The 13,667-nt window shown below is 36.9% G+C and overlaps 3 protein-coding genes across 3 annotated transcripts; 1 reads left to right on the top strand and 2 right to left on the bottom strand.

The window, feature by feature from the left end:
* Positions 1 to 382: 382 nt before the first annotated feature.
* Positions 383 to 2,645, top strand: LOC133698799 (uncharacterized). Its single transcript, XM_062121874.1, has 4 exons — positions 383 to 751; positions 912 to 1,141; positions 1,373 to 1,480; positions 2,161 to 2,645. The coding sequence occupies exons 1-4, from the start codon at positions 541 to 543 to the stop codon at positions 2,281 to 2,283; spliced, it is 672 nt and encodes a 223-aa protein (XP_061977858.1). The 5' UTR covers positions 383 to 540; the 3' UTR covers positions 2,284 to 2,645.
* Positions 2,646 to 2,743: 98 nt separating this feature from the next.
* LOC133698791 (tubulin alpha chain) lies at positions 2,744 to 5,322 on the bottom strand. Its single transcript, XM_062121863.1, has 4 exons — positions 5,100 to 5,322; positions 4,373 to 4,607; positions 3,916 to 4,286; positions 2,744 to 3,714 (listed from the first exon to the last, which is right to left on the bottom strand). Exons 1-4 carry the CDS (start codon positions 5,190 to 5,192, stop codon positions 3,058 to 3,060), a joined length of 1,356 nt encoding a protein of 451 aa, XP_061977847.1. The 5' UTR covers positions 5,193 to 5,322; the 3' UTR covers positions 2,744 to 3,057.
* Positions 5,323 to 10,342: 5,020 nt separating this feature from the next.
* LOC133691748 (protein SHORT HYPOCOTYL IN WHITE LIGHT 1) lies at positions 10,343 to 13,277 on the bottom strand. The gene is made up of 3 exons (XM_062112350.1): positions 12,760 to 13,277; positions 12,566 to 12,631; positions 10,343 to 10,851 (listed from the first exon to the last, which is right to left on the bottom strand). Exons 1-3 carry the CDS (start codon positions 13,117 to 13,119, stop codon positions 10,696 to 10,698), a joined length of 582 nt encoding a protein of 193 aa, XP_061968334.1. The 5' UTR covers positions 13,120 to 13,277; the 3' UTR covers positions 10,343 to 10,695.
* Between the last annotated feature and the right edge of the window lie 390 nt (positions 13,278 to 13,667).

Genomic DNA, 13,667 nt, shown 5'->3' with positions numbered 1-13,667 from the left:
TAGGGAAATGAATCCTGTCAAGGATCAAGCACTGGAAGAGAAAAGAGTGAAAACCAAACAATTATTGACTTGATCATTTTTTTCTTTTTACAATTGACTTAATCATTTTCTTACACGCTCACAAATCATAATTTTCATAGCTCATCCCTTCTCTTTGTTCTTCAAGTTTCTAAACAGTAAATGAAAACCCTTCATTTTAATATATTATCCCTTTTGTTTTTTTGTTCTTGGCTTGCTTCATCGAAAGTGGAGAGTAAATTGTGTGGCCATTCCTATTCCACAAAACATGGGCTTCACCCTACTTCCTAGCCACAAAAGCCACCCAACAGACACGTCACTTCTTCGCACGTTAGTTCCATATAACATCTACTCACTAAAATACGCCCACTCGTTTGACACTGACAACCGAAACCCACCTCTTGTCTTCACCACTGTGCCTTCGTTTCCCTAGAAACAAACACAAAACTTTTCTTCTTCTGATTTTATTTTATCATCTCTCTTTGAAAAGTTGCTCTCATTACTCATAGACTCATTCTCTTGATGCCAAACGCCACCTCAGAATGGCTTATCAAATCAACTCTCCCTCCACTCTCCATTTCCCCGTCAAAAAACTTTCCTGGGAAATCAAATTCCAGGAAAACAATTCTTAAGTTGAGAACTTTCTATGGCAGCTCAAGAAGATATTATGAGGAACAGCAAAAGTTTAAGGTCTTTTGCTCAGTCCGAGAAGAAGACAATAATAAAAGAAATGGCAAGTTCGGTTTTTGATACTCGTGTAGAAGTTTCGAACTTTATTGGTTTTTTGTGTTCTTATATATTAAAAAGATAGTAACTTTTTGTTAATATTTTATGTTATTTGTTTGTGGGTTTGCTTAGTGAAGAGGGTTTTTGTATTGATTTATTTTTTTTAGGGGAAGAGCCACCGGAGTCATTGTTTATGAAGGAACTGAAGAGGAGGGGTATGACTCCGACTTCATTGCTTGAAGAGACCAATAGAGGCAATTATGGAGTGGGAGATGAAATGAAAATTGGAGAGGAAGACTGGGGTTTCTCTAAAAGAAATTCAGTATCAACTGAAATTGATAAAGGTCTGTCTAATCAAAGGGAGAGGTCAATGGCTCTTAATAGTGAAGGACTTGAGGTTAATTTTGTTTCTTTGCTCTTTGTTTATTTCTCGAAGTTTGTTTTTCCATTTGCTTATTTGTCAAAGAATTGCTTGAATGTTCTATTAACTATGCCATGCCAAAACTTGAGCTACAATCGTGGGAGAATTATTTGGTGTGTATACTTCCTTACCTATATGTAAAGGTTATTCCTTGCACATCTAAGCTCAGGTGTGCTAAGACGGGCTTACATTTTTCCTCTGTTTCAGGGATTAATTCCTCGGGCTAAACTTCTGCTTACAATTGGAGGAGCTTTCTTCTTGGGATTTTGGCCATTGATTCTCATAATTGTTGCATCTTTTTCTGCTCTCTACTCTGTAAGTTATCTTTCTGCCACGCTCTTGTCTGTTATATGTTACCACGGATCATTGCCAATTCAGTCAGCGCTCCTTTGTCCGAACCCGGTGCTGTATTAGGTTAAGGTGTTTTTATTTTCTAAAAATAGATTGTACTGTGGATCAGTGCCAATTCCGTTGTCATTATTTCTACACTGACATGTTATTCAGCTGTTTGAGATATGCTTTTTGGTGGAAGGTGATCAAGTTATGCGGTGTATTGAGATTTGGGATCTGAAAGTGGTTACTGTCATATAATGTGTTTCTGTTTGGACTCTGTGTATGTATACTTGTTTTACAAGTTGCCGATATTATGATTATACATAGGAATCGCTTGGCCATGAGATCAGACTCAGTTTATATACACAAACAAGAACGGTAGCATAACATGAAATAGTTCTTCAAATGTGGTTCGCGACATGTTGTTGAGGAAGACTCAGCAAACTAGTGGCATAACATCAAATTTAACAATCATGTAGTTTGCTCTATAGCTAAGAATATTAGGCATCTTCTACTGCAGCAATTTAACAATCATGTAGTTTGCTCTCACAGAAAGCATGAATTTCATGCTTTTGAAGCGCGGCGCACCTCTTAAACAAACATACTCTTATTTGTGCGTCATGGAATCTAGTTGCTGATATGTTTCCTCTTTTCCTGGGCAGTGCTTTGGGTCAAGTTTCGTCCACGACGGAAGCGATGCACCAACCTCGCCACCACAACATATCGATCCATATGAACTGCTGGAAGATGAAAGAATATCTCAAATAGCTCCTAGTTTAAAATGAACCACCAAAAAAGGCTCATGTAAAACCAGATCCTTGATAGATTCTGTAGCATATTCTGTCTGCCCTGGTTAATTCTTTATCTTTGTATATGCTATCGACAATTGGATCTCCAGCATCTGTCACAATATTCTCAATTTCCAGTTGCTTGCGGGGATGACAGGAAAGATGTTATTGGTCTCACTGCAGCAGTGTTTGAATTTCGGGGTATGGCTTGCAAGGCAACCATTAGATTCCGGTCGTGCATGTTACATGCAATTTAAGTGCGTGCAGCAGAATGTATTTATATACATGAGCATTAGTTATCTTAGGTCACGCTGATGATATTTATTTCCGTACATTTTTAAACATCTCGTTTTTATAAATCGTTCAGGGTCGACGTGGTCTTTTTCCCTCCCGTATGAATTATAAGGAGTTGGGTCACCTGAAATGAGTAATTAATTGTGTTTCTCAACTGAAAAAATAAAAATAAAAACTTGGTTGCATCATCAATTGAAATGAGATGTAGAATCAAACAAATCTGAAATCCAAAAAACAATTTTTTAATTGTATGCTTTCCTAATGCCATCTTTCATGCTTCGGAGACATAAATTGTGTTCCACAGTGTCTGAAAAACGCTCAATCCACTAAATCACATTCCATATAGAATAGAATAGGAAACAAGTCGCAGTAGCTTTAACATAAAAGGGTTCCTTAAACACCTTTGGAGCAGGACACATGGCACTGCCAAACAACAACTCGTATCAAAGTGCCAAGCACTTCATTGGATGCAGCACCTCACATGTACTCCTCGCCGTCTTCATCCTCGCCCTCGGCTGATTCCGCACCCACCTCTTCATAATCCTTCTCGAGTGCAGCGAGATCCTCGCGAGCCTCGGAGAACTCACCTTCCTCCATACCCTCACCAACATACCAGTGAACGAAGGCGCGCTTGGAGTACATGAGGTCAAATTTGTGGTCAATGCGAGAGAACACCTCAGCAACACTGGTGGAGTTGGAGATCATGCACACAGCCCTCTGGACCTTCGCCAGATCACCACCAGGAACAACTGTGGGTGGCTGGTAGTTGATACCGCACTTGAATCCAGTGGGGCACCAGTCAACAAACTGAATTGTACGCTTGGTCTTGATGGTAGCAACTGCAGCATTAACGTCCTTAGGCACGACATCACCACGGTACATCAGGCAGCAGGCCATGTACTTGCCATGGCGAGGATCACACTTAGCCATCATAGATGCAGGTTCAAAGGCGCTGTTGGTGATTTCAGCAACAGAGAGTTGTTCGTGGTAGGCTTTCTCAGCTGAGATAACGGGTGCATAGGAGGAAAGCATGAAGTGGATTCTAGGGTAGGGAACCAAGTTGGTCTGGAATTCAGTGACATCCACATTCAAAGCACCATCAAACCTCAGAGAAGCAGTCAGGGAGGAAATGACCTGCAATTGCCATCCAAAAAGGTCAGTTCAGTACCATCTTCAAATTTGCGACAACTACAGAATTGAGGTTTCCTATTTGAACTTGATTCGATATCAAGACCATGTAAACCATTACACCTCGCATTATTATTGATACATACAATTACATTCCGAGCATCAATAAATCCACAAAAGCATCCCAAGCACGAGTATATGATATACCTGAGAGATGAGTCTATTGAGGTTGGTGTAGGTGGGTCGTTCAATGTCAAGAGAGCGCTTGCAGATATCATAGATGGCTTCATTATCAAGAAGCACAGCCACATCAGTGTGTTCCAACAGGGAATGAGTTGAAAGGACACTGTTGTAGGGCTCAACAACAGATGTAGAAACCTGAGGAGATGGATAGACAGTGAAACCCAACTTGGATTTCTTTCCATAGTCAACAGACAAACGCTCCAAGAGAAGGGATCCAAGACCAGATCCAGTACCACCACCAACAGCATTGAATACAAGGAAACCTTGCAGACCAGTGCAGTTGTCAGCAAGCTTTCTGATACGGTCCAAGCACAGGTCAACAATTTCCTTGCCAACTGAAACAATAAAGACAATCATTAGAATCATAAACTCACAAGTCTATAGAAAAAAGAAAAACGAACAAACAACAGATGACACTTACTGGTATAGTGTCCACGGGCAAAATTGTTGGCAGCATCTTCCTTGCCACTGATGAGTTGTTCAGGATGGAAAAGTTGGCGGTAAGTTCCGGTTCTGACTTCATCAATGACAGTGGGCTCAAGATCTACAAAGACGGCACGTGGGACGTGCTTCCCCGCACCAGTTTCGCTGAAAAAGGTGTTGAAGGCATCATCTCCTCCACCAACAGTCTTGTCACTTGGCATCTGGCCATCAGGCTACAGAAGTAACGCACAGACATTTATCAGCAATTCATATCAATAATAAATACAAAAAAAAAACTATTCATATTCGAATAATATTTAGTGGAATATACAAAATATTCAAAAACAAGACTTTACGATTCAAGCATTCGTTTGCAAAGATATACATTTAGATCTAAGAAAGATCGATACACAATAAGAACTAAACTTAGATCTAGAGATATTAAACAAATTTGAAAGAAATGATAAACAAAGATGACCAAAATGAGAATAAAAACTCACAGATCCAATGGAAACCAAGCAAACAAACCCAAAAATCGAAAAAATAATTTCACATCAGGTGAAGTTTAGATCTAACTAAAACCAAAAAACAATCCGCAAATCCAAGCAAAAACACATAAAACTCGAGATTTAAGCACAAAAGCAAATGTGTAAATGTACAAAGTATAAGATCTACAGAATGTTGGAAGATATGAAACCAGAATTGACAGATCTATCGAAAGATACCTGGATACCATGCTCGAGGCAGTAGAGTTCCCAGCAGGCATTTCCGACCTGAATACCAGCCTGACCAATGTGGATCGAAATGCACTCTCTCATTTTCGCTGATTAAGAGACGAAAGAAAACAACAAAAGTAGATCCGATGGAAGAAAGAATGAGATTTGGAACGAAAGCGTTTATCAAGACGCCTTCCGGGGAAGATTTTGCAGGAGATGGACTTGGGTGATGGTTATTTATAGGACAGACATTTGGGGATTTTTTAACCGGGGTTGGTTAAGAAAGGGCAACATACGGCAATGATTGCTGACGTGGTGTATTTTCATTGTTTCTGTTTTAACTATAGTTAGGTTTTGCGTCCCTTTCAATTATATTTTCAAATCTTGCCGCTCGAGGCTAGACTTTGATTCAATTGGAAGGAAGGGAGGAAGGGTGGATCAGCCTGGACGTGAGTGAACCTTACCTGGGCCTGTTTGGCTGTGACCTGTAAGTGCCTTTTCTGGGTCCATATTTAGGGGGGCAATGCGCTGTCTTTTTTATTTTCGGTGCATTTTCAAAATATTACTTAGAAAAAAAAAAAAAAAAAAAAAAAAGAGGAGGAGGAAAATTAAACCCATTTTACCATGAATGCCCAAATTTTGTTGTCTGATATTAGAATAAAAAATGTTGCAAAACAAATGGAACTAAATTAAAGCCAATCCAATGGTAGCACCATCTCATGCAAGCAATTGAATCCTGGCATTCTGAGTTCTATCCATTGGATTTGCATGCTTTTATATATATAGAAGACATTGAATTTGCACTCCATTGGTGACGACAGTGGATTTGCCAACTATTTAGAATCTACTCTAGCAAATGCAGAACATCAATAACGGTGCTTTGGTTTTTATAACTGATAAATTTAAATTTAATGGTCTTAAAAAACCCTCTTGAATGCCCAAAGATACACGGGTTAAGGCAACATGTTCGGGACAAGCCCAAGCTCTCATGGGCTCTGTCTTGGAGAAGAATTTAGCCCTCTTGGACTTAGTTTTAAAAAAAATCTCAACGCCATTAGCTCAACCTTGAAAAAGAGTTCAACCCCAATAGAATTAGCTTTAGGGAAGAGTTCAACTCTAATGGGTTCAACCCTGTGAAAAAGCTTAGCATCTAAAAATTTTTTATTTACTATAAAGGATCTTTTTACTGACCCAATACAATTTAAATCATATTCTCTCACACCCTCGGGTGTATAAAGTTATTTAAGGCCTACTATGTTTTCATCAACATTAATGTTGTGCATAGGATATTTGATGTGAACCTCGTGATCACGTGGTCATGCAACCCACAATCAAGATTGAGATCTGATCCCGGAAAGCCGAAATAGATCTGATAGGAGTGTGACACAATGGAAACTTGTCCCAAGGCACCAACACTATTGGATTGAGTAGAATGACACCACAAAGCCAGTTAATCTTTGATAAATCAGATTCAGTTCGTTCAAGAACTGAAGAATGCAAGAATCACTCTCACACATTAAAACTGAAAAATTCAAAAGTAATAATCATCAAAGCTGCCGAAACTTTGGCTTAGATGAATTTAAATAGTTCTTGAAAAATTAACCCTAATAGACCCCTTATGTGGACTTATATGAGGTCCACTCAAAATTGACCAAAAACCCTAAACTGAAAAGCCCATAACTTAATCCAAACAGGCCTTAGATCCTAACTGAAAACAAAGTATTAATTAATCCCAAACATGAAAGAAAATAATAAAAATAACGAACTTGTCATTAAATATCACTAGCCTTTCTTTCCTTGTGTAGCTAGGATGAATAAGAAATCCTTATAAAAAAAGGATTCTGAAACATTAATGAATCCTTGCCACCCTTGGAGATTATATTGCAGCTCATTAAAGATCCTTGTGGAACTAGAAAATTCCCAAAACAAGGACCCATATTCTTGTAGGAAAAGGATCATTGCCAAATAGAAAGTCCACAAGTCAAAAGAAAGTAAATGATAGAATTCATATAGCATGTTCGGACCTATATTGCAAGACCTTTCCGAACTTGGATTCTCCTGAAAATGTACCCCAACATAGACAAACACCTCTAGAATCTTCTGGTAAAGTTTCAGCTCGATCCAACGATTGGATTTGAAGTTATGCTCAATAGCGTAAAACTGAACGGTAGAAACTTTTACTCCAAAATCCGAATCTGGCCTTGCTTGGTTCGTATTACAAGGCTGGACCGTATCAGTATTTATCTTTCATTAATGTTATAAGAAGAAAATAGCACTTCAACCCCTCCATTCAAGCAACATGACAAGGTTCAAGACTATATATACCCTTTGAACCATTTAGGTAAAGGGTTTACAATCTCTATTCTTTATTGCATGTATATTTTCATAGCATCTCTCTCTAAAATATTATTTCACTCTCTAAAAAGATACCTATTAAAACATTTGAGAGTCCTCAAATTTATCAAAGGTGATATTTTGCAAGTATTAAGCAAAAACCACATTGACTAGGGAGAATTGATTATATTGCTAGAACTAAGAGATTAACCGATTATCCAACATATAAGCCTTGTTCTTAAGCTACTTTGATATTTTAAGACTTTAAGGGCATGCTTGAGATTGTGGTAGCGGTGGCTGTTTAAAGTGTTTTTCACTTAGAAATGCATCAAAATAAAGTTTTTTTCTTTTTTAAAAAAATTATTTTTGACATCAGCACATCAAAATGAATATGAAAATATATAAAAAAAATATCTTAAGCAAAAACAATTTTTAAAATTTTTTGGGAACACCGTTTGCACCGAGTTCCCAAACACTCTCTTCATCAATTGACGTTGTTTGTGGAAACTTGATAAAAAAAAATCATTGATTACTCTTCCATAAGTGGTTTATTGACATCTTTAATCACCATCTAAGACAGATAATCAAGACACTTCTAGAATGGGACATGTCATAGACCTCCCTATAATTGTTGGCACATCTGCTCCATCAAAACTTTAGCAACTCTTAAATAAATAGTAGAAAGGGATTGACTTGGGCAATAGCCCTACAACCTTCCAAGGATGGGATTGCTTTAGTCTTCTTAATGCGATTACACAATTTATCTCAAAATGAGTCATCATGGTCTTCCTAGTGCGATTGCACAATTTACCTTAAAATATATTAATTTAACCACCACAGTGTGATTGCACAACTTTTCTTGGAATGGATGAATCTAAAGCCTTTCTAATATGATTACACAACTCTTCTTAGAAAGGATGGATTTGAAACCTCCTTAGTGCAATAGCATAGCTCTCTTTAAAAGGGATGGATCTGAAGCCTCTCTAGTGTGATTGCATAACTCTCAATGGAATGGATGTATCTAAAGTCTCCATAGTGTGATTGCACAAATCTCCATAAGTCTGTCCCCTCCAACCCTTATAAATTTTTGTAAGTATGGGAGTAAATATAGGTTTGTCCTCTCCATCACTTAGAGATTTTATCAAGTATAGGTGTCGACATTGGTTCCCCTAAGCCACTCTCTAAGAGATGGACTACAAGTCTCCCAAGTGCAATAAAATCACCTTCTTTGGGTTTACCTCCACCCTTTAGAATTTTTTCTAAGTATGGGAGTCAACATGGGTTCCCCTAACCATTCTCTAATAGATAGACCAAAGGTCTTCCCGATGCAATAACACTACCCTTTTTGGGTTTCCCTTATATCTCCCTCACCTATTAAAATTTTTTTTAAGTATGGGCATAGACATGGATCCATCACCTCTACCCTTTATAAATTATTTCAAGCACGAGTGTCAACATGGGTTCCTCTAAGCCACTCTCCAAGGGATGGACCAAAAGTCTCCCTAGTGAAATAGTATCACCCTCCTTGGGTTTCCCTTCGCCCCTTAGAAATTTTTATAAGTACAGGCATCAACATGGGTCCATCCCTTTTACCCCTTATAAGTTTTTCTAAGTATGGACATCAACATAGATTTTCTCATTGGGTTTCCCTCCCCCCATTAGAAATTTTTCTAAATATAAACATCGACATGGATCCGTTTCCTCCACCCATTAGAAAGTTTTTAAAATATATGCAACAACATGGACCCGTCCTCTCCGCTTCTTAGAAATATTTCTAAGTACAGGTTCCTCCTTCATGGGTTTCTTTATTATTAGAAAAAATTTCTCGGTATGGGTTCTATTATGGTTCCCCTCTACTTGTTTAGAAATTCTTTCTTAACCATGATATATGCCCCTACACACGAGCTCTCTGGTATATCACTTGAGGCTTCCACCCCTTTTCTCATATAAAAAAAATTCAACAAACTCATTATACCGAGTATTTTTACAAAGTTTTTACGTTTAAATATCATAAAAATTTAAGAGGCTACTAATAAATTCAAATTTAACATGCCAAAAAAAACCCTTCAAAGCCCAAAAACTCATGGTTTCAGACAACGTACTTGAGCGTAACTCATATAAGCTCAGCCTTAAAAAAGAGTCCAGTCCTCATAAGCTCAGCCTTAAGAGAAACCTAACCTCTAAAGGCTCAACCTTGGAAAAAGCTCAAACCCCGTGGGCTCAACCTTGGGAATAACTTAGTTTTCATAGGTTTAGTTTAAGAGAAGAGCCCATTACCATAAATTTAGCTTGGGAAAAAAGCTCAGCCCTATAAATTCAACCTTGAAAAAGAGCTCATCATATGAGAGTTCTCTATCTGCCATAAATGACCTTTTTACTGACCCAATACATTTTGGATCTTACTCTCCCTACACCTCTAGGTGTATAAAAGTCTTCTAAGGATCTTATTCATCAAATGAATATTATTATATAAGAGATAATGTATAAAGGTCTTCTAAGAAACAACCATATTTCTATCAACATTAATATTGTCTAAGTAATATTTATTCTTCATTAATACTATCAAAAAAAAAAATTAAACTACTTCATTCAAACAACATGACAAGTTTCCGGTTCAGAAGTTATACATAGCCCTTGAACAACCCAGGTAAAGAATTCTTAATCTTTATTATCTATTAAACACATATTCTTAAAACAACTCTCTAAAATATTATTGAACTTTCTCTATCTTAAGGTCTTCAAATCTACTAAAATCTACTAAAAAAGATCATTTACAGATATCAATCATTAATCACCTTAACTTACCACTTATTAATTATATTAATTAGAAAGCATAAATCAAATTATTAAAACCAAGAGATTATTAACTGATTATTTAATATATAAACATTTCTCTGAATTTTTTGCTAGCTCATCAATAAATCAAATATTTTATCATTTATATTAATCAGCACATGCTAGCGTTTACAATGTGAGCATATAAAAGGGGTGATTGCCCCTTACATTCATATTCAATCTCTTTCTTTAGTTGTTTTCTAGTGCTCTACCAGTATCTACACGGATACACTGATCTGGATTCTGGGTCTATATGGAGGAGGCCGTCCTCACAAGAGTAGATTATTTCCACTGCAGCAATGGTTATTTTGATGTCTGAAACCTTCAGATGAAAGCTTTTCATCGTCCTTGATTTGGGAAGTTCGATTACAAGGATGCTTTTATTCTTGATGAATGGGAAAAATACAAGTGCAGTTCCAACTCTAAGAACAAAAAATTAAGCTGCTGGCTGTGTGCCAGTCCATGCACGATGGTCATCATCAAGTTCATTTATTCTAAGATTACGCCTTTCTTGCAAATAGGTTACCCCAGACCATATACCTCGTATAAGTAAGATACTTACAAACACCATGCTTCCAAGGGTGCAAACCACCTGCATTTCAAACACCAACACAGAGAGGTGAATGACATGATATAACAACTATCCAGGCACTAATCCATCTTAAATTTTATAAAGTCCAATTCAATGATTCCAACCAGCATGGTTGCATTTTCAGAGACTACCGATTGTTTCAGGGAGGAAGGCAGGGGAGCTGCAATCATCCACAACTAGAACTTGGAAATGAATGCCCACAAGGCTCACAAATCAGCACTGCTGTATCTATCACAGAATATTATGACACAGTTTACTTACAGCAATATTTGCATGTACATGAACTCAAGGCTGGACTGGTTAAGTCTAACTGACCATACTCAACATTAACCCAAGCCATTAATTGTGGTACTTTGCTTGATTAATCATCGAGATTCATTTTAAAGCATAATTCAATAATGATGGTAGAAACTCTTGGTTCCTTCACAATTCAAACTTTCAAAACCTCAAGCTTGGTTCAGATTAGTTCAAGAAGTTGCACCAACATGAGCAACTTTATGCCAGAAGGGCGTGCATTATCAGGAAATAGAACAGCAAACATCCAATGGCGTAGAGTGAGAGAAACACCAATAACTATAAATACTGGGCAATTTCAACAATTCAACTAATCCATTTTCAATGATTTTGGGAATAAATATATCCAGGACATACACAACTGCAAAGGACATGCACACTGAAGTAGAATAACAAACAATTGAATCATTCTACTCGGAGCTCAAACTGAAAGATCGTTTATCATTAATATCCAAAGGATGTTATAACCAACATTATTGGGTGGATATGTGCCTGTTGAGCATGATTCTGGCAACACTTGGGTCAATGACTTTGGCTATCTGACACGGACAGAAACACAAAAAAAAAGACAGCAAGCTGGAAAGACAGAATTGAAACCGAACAGAATTGTCATACAAAATCCTAATTTATAATCTTATTAAAGGATGTCTTTTCAAGTAGTCTACCTCTTTAAGAGACAACTCCTTAAATAAACCCAAAAGCTAACACCTAAACAAACTAGGAAACCTGAAAATAAAGGAAAACCAATAAAAGTACCAAATAAACTAGGAAAAATAAAATTATTGCGCAAAATATTTAATTTCCTAAACTTAATAGGAAAAAATAAAATAACTGAAAAAACAAATAACTTTTTCTAAAAACCTTATGCATTGCTATCTCTCCCTTTTGTTGTGATGCATAGGAGATAAAATCCATGATCTGCCCCTTGTGATCGTTGAGCCAGTAAATCTAGGCATTTTACTCCATGAATGGTTGACTACAACTACCCAATCCTACAAGAAGAATACTCTTGACTCCAAGGTATCCCTCCATGTTTCCAACTCACATTCAACATATATTCAGCTTCATCATTGCACTTAAATCTCCACATTAGATTTTACAAAGCTTACTCTAAACACACACTGGAGCAAATACTGTACTTAATAGCATAAGAAACTAATTATAGATTCTGACAGGACAACAACAACTGAAGTTCACCATTATAATGTTTTCAATAAGCATTTGGTTGCTCTAAAGTTAATAACAAAGGCATGCTCCAAATCAAATATCAGTTTAGATATTTGATGAGTTGTACAAGTATGGCATTTACTAAAACTTAAAATCAGCGATTATACCAATTGGAATTGAAAACCACGCCAACAAGTAACGTTGATAAATTAAAAAATAATAATAGTAAATGATCTAAAATTACTAGCATTACCTCAAGGAAAGCTTTCAGAACCCACAAAAACGCCAGCAATAAAACTCCATTCACCGAAAACTCCACCTAAAAAATCCACAAAACGCGCAAATTAGTAGATATAGGAACAGGACCGGTTAATCCAATAAAGAAAAAACAACTCCCCTTCATTTTCATCAACTAATTCAAGAACAGGACCGGTTAACAGTGATTACCAATTTAGTAGATATAGGAACAGGCAAAACCGATCGGACGGCCTTTCTAGCACGTTTCGATACCTTCTTGAACACATTTGAAATAAACCTAACTAGCAGATCCAAACTCCTATCCTCCTCCTCTGCTTCATCATCATCACCGCCGTCCTCGTGATCATCGGCGAAATCAGAGTTGATCGACCTGCTCCAATTTCGAGGACCATCTAAATTGGAGGTTCTTCTTGAAGCTTGAAGAAGAGAATTAGGTGATTTAGAAGAGTGAAAATGGAGAATAAGTTTTGGATGAGAAGGGAAAGAGCGAGGGTTTTGGTGTGTTTTTGGAGAGAAAGGAGATAGAGAGTGAGTGACAGTAAATGACATAGCTGTGAGTTAAAGATTAGACATATTTTTTCAGCTACAAGGCATGGATGGATGTTTGAAAGAGTTGGTTGCAGAGAGAGACAAGAAAGGTATCAGCGACTCTGAGTCCATGACGGCTCGGTCCAGAGGATTGTGATTACAGTCAAGCGACGGTAAAAGTGAATGGATTGTTCCAGCAACTGCCCCAAATAGATGCCGCGTGGCGGTTCCCTGTAACTTTTTTTTTTTTTTTTGCTCTAATTGTTGATGCTTTTTTATCTTTTTTAACAGAAGGGACTGTTTTTGCTCAAAATCATGGTCTGAAGGTTAATTCATGTAAAACGTGGAAAATAATTTATATAGTAAAAAATAATAAAATGTTAATGAATGGCTTGAAAGCTTCTGTTTATTTTTGTCATTGTTTGATTATATTAATGAAAATTAATGAAAATTTATTATTTATCTTTTTATTATTTAGTCAGGTTGGTTAGAGTATTTCTGAGTTTTTTTTAATTGATTTTTTAATGTTGAGTTGATTGAAAACTTGATTTTAATTTTTTTATAGAGTT

This window comes from Populus nigra, chromosome 1 (genome assembly GCF_951802175.1).
Source record: "Populus nigra chromosome 1, ddPopNigr1.1, whole genome shotgun sequence".
NCBI lineage: Eukaryota > Viridiplantae > Streptophyta > Magnoliopsida > Malpighiales > Salicaceae > Populus > Populus nigra.
The sequence above is the reverse complement of the archived record's forward strand: the minus strand, read 5'-3'. Positions and strand labels throughout refer to the sequence as shown.

Excerpts from the sequence above, each read along its gene's own strand:
- LOC133698799 (XM_062121874.1), top strand. The coding sequence starts at position 541 with ATGCCAAACGCCACCTCAGAATGGCTTATCAAATCAACTCTCCCTCCA. Across the intron at positions 1,142-1,372 it reads TTAATAGTGAAGGACTTGAG|GGATTAATTCCTCGGGCTAA; the intron begins GTTAATTTTGTT and ends CCTCTGTTTCAG. Across the intron at positions 1,481-2,160 it reads CTTTTTCTGCTCTCTACTCT|TGCTTTGGGTCAAGTTTCGT; the intron begins GTAAGTTATCTT and ends TTTCCTGGGCAG.
- LOC133698791 (XM_062121863.1), bottom strand. The coding sequence starts at position 5,192 with ATGAGAGAGTGCATTTCGATCCACATTGGTCAGGCTGGTATTCAGGTC. Across the intron at positions 4,287-4,372 it reads TGCCCGTGGACACTATACCA|TTGGCAAGGAAATTGTTGAC; the intron begins GTAAGTGTCATC and ends TTATTGTTTCAG. Across the intron at positions 3,715-3,915 it reads TCAATAGACTCATCTCTCAG|GTCATTTCCTCCCTGACTGC; the intron begins GTATATCATATA and ends TGGCAATTGCAG.
- LOC133691748 (XM_062112350.1), bottom strand. The coding sequence starts at position 13,119 with ATGTCATTTACTGTCACTCACTCTCTATCTCCTTTCTCTCCAAAAACA. Across the intron at positions 12,632-12,759 it reads TTCCTATATCTACTAAATTG|GTGGAGTTTTCGGTGAATGG; the intron begins GTAATCACTGTT and ends TGGATTTTTTAG. Across the intron at positions 10,852-12,565 it reads TTCTGAAAGCTTTCCTTGAG|GTGGTTTGCACCCTTGGAAG; the intron begins GTAATGCTAGTA and ends TTTGAAATGCAG.